This window comes from Metopolophium dirhodum, chromosome 7 (genome assembly GCF_019925205.1).
Source record: "Metopolophium dirhodum isolate CAU chromosome 7, ASM1992520v1, whole genome shotgun sequence".
Classification (NCBI taxonomy): domain Eukaryota; kingdom Metazoa; phylum Arthropoda; class Insecta; order Hemiptera; family Aphididae; genus Metopolophium; species Metopolophium dirhodum.
This window is the reverse complement of record NC_083566.1, coordinates 43,189-50,574: the sequence shown is the minus strand read 5'-3', so window position 1 is coordinate 50,574 and position 7,386 is coordinate 43,189. Positions and strand designations below refer to the sequence as shown.

The window sequence follows — 7,386 nt, the reverse complement described above, 5'->3', positions numbered from 1 at the left end:
AAGCCCGGTGGGATCGGTCTACGAACGCCAGGTGGACTCATAATCTCCTCCCGGACGTCGGTCGATGGCTGTCCAAACCGCCCATGGGCTTGACATTCCACCTGACCCAGGCACTCACCGGCCACGGCTGCTTCAGGGCGTACCTGAAAAAAATGAATAGGGCCGAAGACGCGTACTGCGTCTACTGCATGGACCCGGAAGACACCGCGGATCACACGATCTTCGCGTGTCCAAGATGGATAGACGACCGCGCGCGCATATCAGAACTACTGAGGAGGCCTCCTAACGCGGCAGACGTCGAAGAGCTACTCTGCGGCCCTCACGCGGACGCCATGCCGGACGACCCAACTGAAAGGACCAAGCTGCTTCTCCAAGCAGTGACCAACAGAAATGAATTTTTAAAAATGGTGCACAACATCCTGCGCACTAAGGAAGAAGACGAGCGCGAAGAGCAGGCCAACGGCTAACCGCTCACACGGAATGCTCGATGAAGAACGTGAACGCTACACTCTCCGTTGATTCGCGACACGCGAAACATCGGGGGTGTCACCGACCACGTTCTTCATCCCCCCATTCGTGACACCACGGGAGGGACGACGATCACGGCATCGCGGCTCTCATCCCACAACCGGCAAGAGACTACAAGGTCGGCGGATACCAACCGGACCGCCATCACGGACAGAACGAGACTGCAAGGGTGGCGGACTCCGGTCGGCCCGCCAACACGGAAAGCACGAGACATCAAGGGCGGCGGACTGCGGTCGGCCCTCGAAGACGGCAGGAAGCACCGGAATAAAATAAATGTATATAATTTATAATGAAATGTATAATGTAACAAAGGGGGTGGTTAGTCGGGGACATGGTTAGGTTAGGTTAGGTTAGGTTAGGTTAGGTTGACGATAGAAAACTCCTGGTCGGCCAGTCGCTGCTCAGCAGGAACGTCACGTGCGGGGTCCCGCAGGGCTCGGTCCTCGGACCAGCCCTATGGAACGCGTTTTACGACAGACTACTGGAGACGGAGATGCCGTCGGGCGTCCAGCTAGTGGCTTTCGCCGACGACTTGTGTGTCCTAGGAATCGCCCGCAAAGGAGAAGCAGCAGCAACCTTGCTGAATCCAGTGCTGGAAAAGGTTTCAGACTGGATGACAAGCAACGGACTCAAGCTAGCCCCTGCGAAAACTGAGGCCGTTGTCCTAACGAGGAAAAACGTCTACGACGAGCCTGAGCTGTTCGTAGAAGGTCACGCGATCCCGATCAAACCGTCCATGCGGTACCTCGGCGTGGAGCTCGACACGCGGCTGTCCTTCACAAAACACGTGCAACAGGCTTCCCTCAAGGCTTCCCAATCGGCGCTGGCCATAGGCAGACTCATGCCCAACATCGGCGGTCCGTCCCAAAGTAAGAGAGCGTTACTCGGGTCAGTGGCAAATAGCAAGATGCTATACGCCTCCCCCGTCTGGGCCGCCCGAGGGACGAAAACCGCCAAAAATCGACTGGCAATGGCAAGGGCCCAGAGGACAGTTGCACTCCGCACTATACGTGCTTACTGCACCGTCTCTGCAGAAACCTCGTCCATCCTCGCTTCAATGCTACCAGCAGATCTGCTAGCAACCGAGAGGGCCAGGATCAGAACACGACTGGACGATCAGGCGGACGAAACGCCCACCAACACGCTGAAGAATCAGGAAAGAGCAATCAGCATCGCAGCCTGGCAAACTCGGTGGGACCGGTCGAACAACGCAAGGTGGACGCGCAGGCTCATCCCTAACGTCAGCCGTTGGCTAGCCAAGCCTCCGCTGAATCTCACGTACCGGCTGACTCAGGCGCTTTCCGGCCACGGATGCTTCAAGAGCAGCCTGTACAGGTTCAAACGTTCAGAGGACAGCTACTGCGTCTACTGCATGGACCCCGACGACACTGCCGAACACACTCTGTTCGTCTGCCCTAGGTGGGAAGACGATCGAACACGCTTGTCCGAAATTATCAGACGACCTCCGACCGCGGCGGACGTCGAAGAGATCCTCTGTGGACCATCGACGGACGCAATGCCAGACGATCCAGCCACAAGGCTCCGACTGATGGAGCAAGCCAAAACCAACAGACAAGAACTCATCACAATGATCGAATCCATCATGGCCACCAAGGAACAGGATGAGAGAGAAGATCAAGCCGACGACCTGGCTCGACTTAACAGGTTGAGAGCACTCGACTAGGGGGCCAGCTCAACCCGCTCTCGGGAAACTCGATGAAGAACGGTCAACGATCACCCCACTTTCTTAATTGAAACGTCGGAGGTGTCACCGACCACGTTCTTCATCCCCCCACCTGTGACACCAAGGGAGGGACGACGATCACGGCATCGCGGCTCAACCACTTCGGCAAGTAGGCCGCAAAACGGCGCACACACACTGGACTGGTTACGGATAGCACGAGATCGCAAGGGCGGCGGACTCCGGTCGGCCTGCCAATACGGACAAGTACGGGTTACCTAGGGCGGCGGACTCCGGTCGGCCTGCCAATATGGACAAGTACGGGTTACCTAGGGCGGCGGACTCCGGTCGGCCTGCCAACACGGACAAGAACGAGATCGCAAGGGCGGCGGACTCCGGTCGGCCCGCCAACATGAAGCACCGGATAATGACTTGTATGTATAATATGAAATGTAATGTATTAAGGGGGCGGTTAGTCGGGGGAATGTCCCGTCAACCCCCCCATGTATGTATGTATATATTTGATTTTCAAATAAACGATGGCGGCGTCGCGGAAGTAATGCGAAAGCAATTCCCGCGGCGCCGTCGGTTCAAACATGAAAAAAAAAAAAAAAAAAAAAAAAAAAAAAAGGTTAGGTTAGGTTAGGTTAGGTTAACCAGCGGAGGTTTGCGCCGGGGCATTAGTAGGACGCCCGCAGCACGATTCGTCACCGTCCGGGCGATCGCGATTGATGAGAAAGGGCGCTAGTCAGAACGCCTCAAGAAACCGCCGACCGGTCAGTCTACGCACCGAGCAGCACGAAGATCTACTAACGGAGGAAACAGAAGGAAAACTGACCAAACCACCACCGGTGAGACGCGAACTCCAAAACAAAGGAAGGAGAACGGCAACGCACGAGACCCGAGGCCGACTGGCTAACAAGCCGGGCCGGGAAGACAACGAACGAGACTTCAAGACTGGCGGGCAGCAAAGCCGGGTCGAGAAGTCTACCAAAGCAACCAGCGGGCCTTAAGCCAACAATGTCATTTCTCAATAAAATGTTAAAAATAACTTCAATGTGCGCCCATTAAGGGACAAATTCAAAGGTGTGAATATTAAATTATAAAATGTTACATTTATCTAATTCAATAAACGATGGCGGCGCCGCGGAAGTAATGCGAAAGCAGTTCCCGCGGCGTCGTCGGTTATAAACTGAAAAAAAAAAAAAAAAAAAAAAAAAAAAAAAGGTTAGGTTAGGTTAGGTTAGGTTAGGTTGGTCGGCAGAGTCCTACCCCCACCTCCACGTGGTGCCGACTGGAAACGGAATTCCGGTTCCGGCCAACGGGGGAGGCACAGAAGGCAAACTGTATAAAACCGAACACCGGCGGGTCAGGTTAGGTTAGGTTAGGTTAGGTTAGGTTAGGTTAGGTTAGTGTTAGGGGTTAGGTTAGGTTAGGTTAGGTTAGGTTAGGTTAGGTTAGGTTAGTCCGGTGCCGACCACCAACCCGAACACACGCACCCGTGTACCGCTCCCGCGAAGTTTTTTGCGTACGACCGAATACCCGCGCCGATCTTTGCGAAACTAGTGCCGATCGCTTCATCTCGACTCCGCCGTTACGCAAAGACATCGCGCGCGTAAATCGGTTCAGCCGCGCCCGAGAAATCGCGATTTCAGTGTCTGAATTCCGCCGCCCGCCGCCGACGAAAAAAGTTCGACAAAAAAGTTCGCCGATCCGCCCGATCCAGGTCTCTATCGCTTCAGCTGCCAGCCACTAAGCGAAAAAGCCATCGCGCACGATCGCAGGCCTAAAACTCACCGAGAAACGGCGACTTAAGCGCACCGCGCTTGGCCGCCCGACCTCACGGCCACACCAGATCCACCGGTGCTCACCACCCAAACGCCGCACGCACCCGTTCGATACACCAAAAAATCCGCACCGCCCGTGCGCATCTTTTGGTGTACTCAGCGGGCCTGAACTCGGCCGCCCGAGCAAAGCCGACAGCGGTTTGCAAGGGAACCGAAACAAATCGCTACCGGATTACGCAGCCGCACAAAGTTCGTCAAATCCGACGCCCGCGATCTCAATCGCTAAAACCGGTTCGCGCGACAAGTGCACGGTGACAGTCCGGTCACAACGCGAGCACGCGCGACAAGTTTGCTCCCAAACTCAGCCAACCAGACCAGTCACCCCGAAGTCCAAAATCGGCCGACAAAAGCGTCCACCCAGCCACGACCAGACGTCTCACGTCCAGGCCCGTCAGCTGATCCGGTCCACCTCGTCGAGCCCGATCCAACAAGACCCCGAGCGGGCAATTCCGTCCACCAGGACCCAGGTGAGTCCACTCTGAACTTACCCCATAAGGATAACACGGCCGCCCGTACTATCACGCGGCTCCGCACGCTGTGATAACGGATTTCGACACCCCTATCGGGTCGGTCGAATTTCGGATTCTGCCACCGCGATCGCGTCGGCCCGATAGATTCCGGGAAATTTGAAAACGCCGGTGAGCGAGAACCAGCGCTCGGAGAGCGCTGCGGAAAACAGCTGCGAGGTCGGGGCACCGACCCCCACCCCCACGCAAAAGTTTTCCCCTCACCCCGTTTTCCAAAAACACCCGCAACTCCGGTCCCGAAGGTCCCACGACCCCAGGACTCGGGCACAAGGCCCCGAGGCACCTCCCGGACGAGGTCCCTCCAACAGAAAAAACCCAAAAATCCCCCCCCCAAAAATTATTTTTTTTTTTTTTTTTTTTTTTTTTTTTTTTTTTTTTTTTTTTCCCCTGCCCATCGCGACCCCGTTTTTTCAGGTAGGAAGCCATGCCGTCAAGCATCCCAGACTGCTGGGACATGGAACACGACCCGACAAAAAACACACAGACCAAGAGGAAGCAAACCAGCTCTCCTTCCCCGGACCGCACCATGAAGAAGAAAGGTACGAAACTTCCAAAGGTTTCGAACATCACCGACACCACCGGCGCCCTTCGCACGGCAACCAAGGCGACCGAATACGCCTGCGAACTGGTCCAAGGACTAGCTGACGAGTTCTGCACCGAAGAACTCATCGGGCCATGCCTCTCAAAAGTCGCAAAGGCACTCGAACAGGTCGGCGCAGCCCTGTTCCACCTCTCAAGGGAACGAGATGCCACACACGGCAGCCAGCAGCAAACGAGAGCAGACGCCACCACCAACACAGACCCGCCCGAGGAACCTGCCAATCCGAAGATCTGCACGCCTGCCGTCGCCAAGGAATCTACGACCGCGACCGCCTCCAAACCGGCCGCAAAACACAGCCGAACGACCAATGGAAACAACCGTCGAAAGAAGACCAAGAAACCAAAGTTGGACAACAGAACACCTACAGGAGCACCCCTCGCACGGGGCAATACAACCCCACTAGCGGAGACAGTGAAACAGCCCGAATACCACCCGACCGAGCACGCCGAACAGCCCTTCACTCTAGTCGAGAAGGCAACCAGGAAGCCACTCGCCCCGAGACCCCAGCCGATCAGGAGAACCGTCCAAAGACCCGCAGCGGTGCTGGTCAAAGTAGGAGAAGGGAAGACGTACGCGGACACGCTAAGGGCCGTCAGGGACACGGCTATCGACTTTGAGGCGATGGGAACCCACGTCACCGCTATGAGGAAGACACTAAAAGGAGATCTTCTGGTAGAACTTACCAAGGGTGCCAAGGCCATGGCAGCCACCTCCGTCATCCGGGACAAGCTGGCCGAAAATATGGTTGGATCTGTAGTCACCAGGCTTCGCCACACCGCTGAAGTGGAGATCACTGACCTAGACGAGGTCACCACAAAGGCAGAAGTCCTGGCTGCGATCCTCAAGGCCTTACGTGAAGAAGACCTCCCCTCCGCAGACGACATCAAAATCACCGGCCTATGGGCCACCCGAGACAGCCGCCAAATGGCCACCGCCACCGTTCCCGTCGCCATCAGCCGACGGCTGACATCCATCCGCGTCGGATGGACCCAGTGTCGCGTCCGCCCGCGTAGACCCGAACCAGCACGGTGCTACCAATGTCACGGCTTCGGCCACTCCACACGGCAATGCAAAGGATCCGACCTCTCGCACGCCTGTAGACGATGCGGCCAAAACGGTCACACGCAGGCCATCTGCACCGAGGGAGATGACCTATGCGTGGCGTGCGACCGCATGAAAGCTCCGCGCGTACCTCACAAGCCTGGCTCCGGGGCTTGCGCCGCCCGTCGCCAAGCCATCTCTGAGATGAACTCCACTAACCGAACATGATCACTTTTCTACAAATAAATCTCCACCGGAGCGCCACTGCCCAGAGCCTGGCTCAACAGACCTCCACCTCCATCGGCGCTCAGGTCCTACTCCTATCGGAGCAGAACTGGAGTCCAGCTCGGGACGACCGATGGACAGTCAGCACCGACGGAACTTGCGCAGTCGTCTTAACGCCTGCCGCCGAATTTGTTGCAGACACCTCAGGTTCGGGCCGCGGATTTGCCTGGATCCAGACGCGCAACGCCAGAATTTATAGCTGCTATTCCTCCAGAAACGACTCCAGTGAAAATTACATGGCCTTCCTCGGTGACCTCGAGCAGTCAGTTCGGTCCGCAGACCCCAACTGCACCCTCGTCATTGGAGGCGACTTTAACGCCTGGTCCCACAGTTGGGGGTCAACACGGAACGACCAGAGAGGCGATCTACTATCAGATCTTGCTGCGAGTCTGGACCTCCTCGTTGGTAACAATGGCTATGTCCCCACGTACGTTAGGTCGAACGCGGAGTCCATCATAGATGTCACATTCCTCCGCCCTCGATCTTCCCTCTCCCTCGCAGACTGGAGGGTCTTGGACGAGGTTGAATCGGCGAGTGACCATAGATACGTAAAATTCCGGTTACAAAGGGCTCAGGAATGGCACGATCCTCCCGAACGACTCAGAGGGTGGTCCTACAGACGCCTGGACACGGCAGCCCTGACCGCTCATCTGGCCGCCTTCCCAGCCCCTCAAACCGATGTTACTACAACAGCCGACGATGCGGCTGACCAGCTGGTCGCGTATCTCTCTGCAGCCTGCGACTCCTGTATGCCGCCCAGAGCTCCTCCTCCCGCAGGCAGGAAGCAGGTGCACTGGTGGAACGAAACCATAGCAGCGTTACGCGTCGAGCACAGTAGGTCACGCAGATGCTACCACAGGGCAGCCCGAAGACGCG

At 56.6% G+C, this 7,386-nt stretch overlaps 1 protein-coding gene across 1 annotated transcript; it reads left to right on the top strand.

The window, feature by feature from the left end:
- Positions 1–4,041: 4,041 nt before the first annotated feature.
- Positions 4,042–6,588, top strand: LOC132949013 (uncharacterized). Its single transcript, XM_061019753.1, has 2 exons — positions 4,042–4,523; positions 4,998–6,588. Exon 2 carries the CDS (start codon positions 5,008–5,010, stop codon positions 6,451–6,453), a length of 1,446 nt encoding a protein of 481 aa, XP_060875736.1. The 5' UTR covers positions 4,042–4,523; positions 4,998–5,007; the 3' UTR covers positions 6,454–6,588.
- The last annotated feature ends 798 nt before the right edge of the window (positions 6,589–7,386 follow it).

Coding starts and splice junctions, on each gene's coding strand:
- LOC132949013 (XM_061019753.1), top strand. CDS start 5,008: ATGCCGTCAAGCATCCCAGACTGCTGGGACATGGAACACGACCCGACA.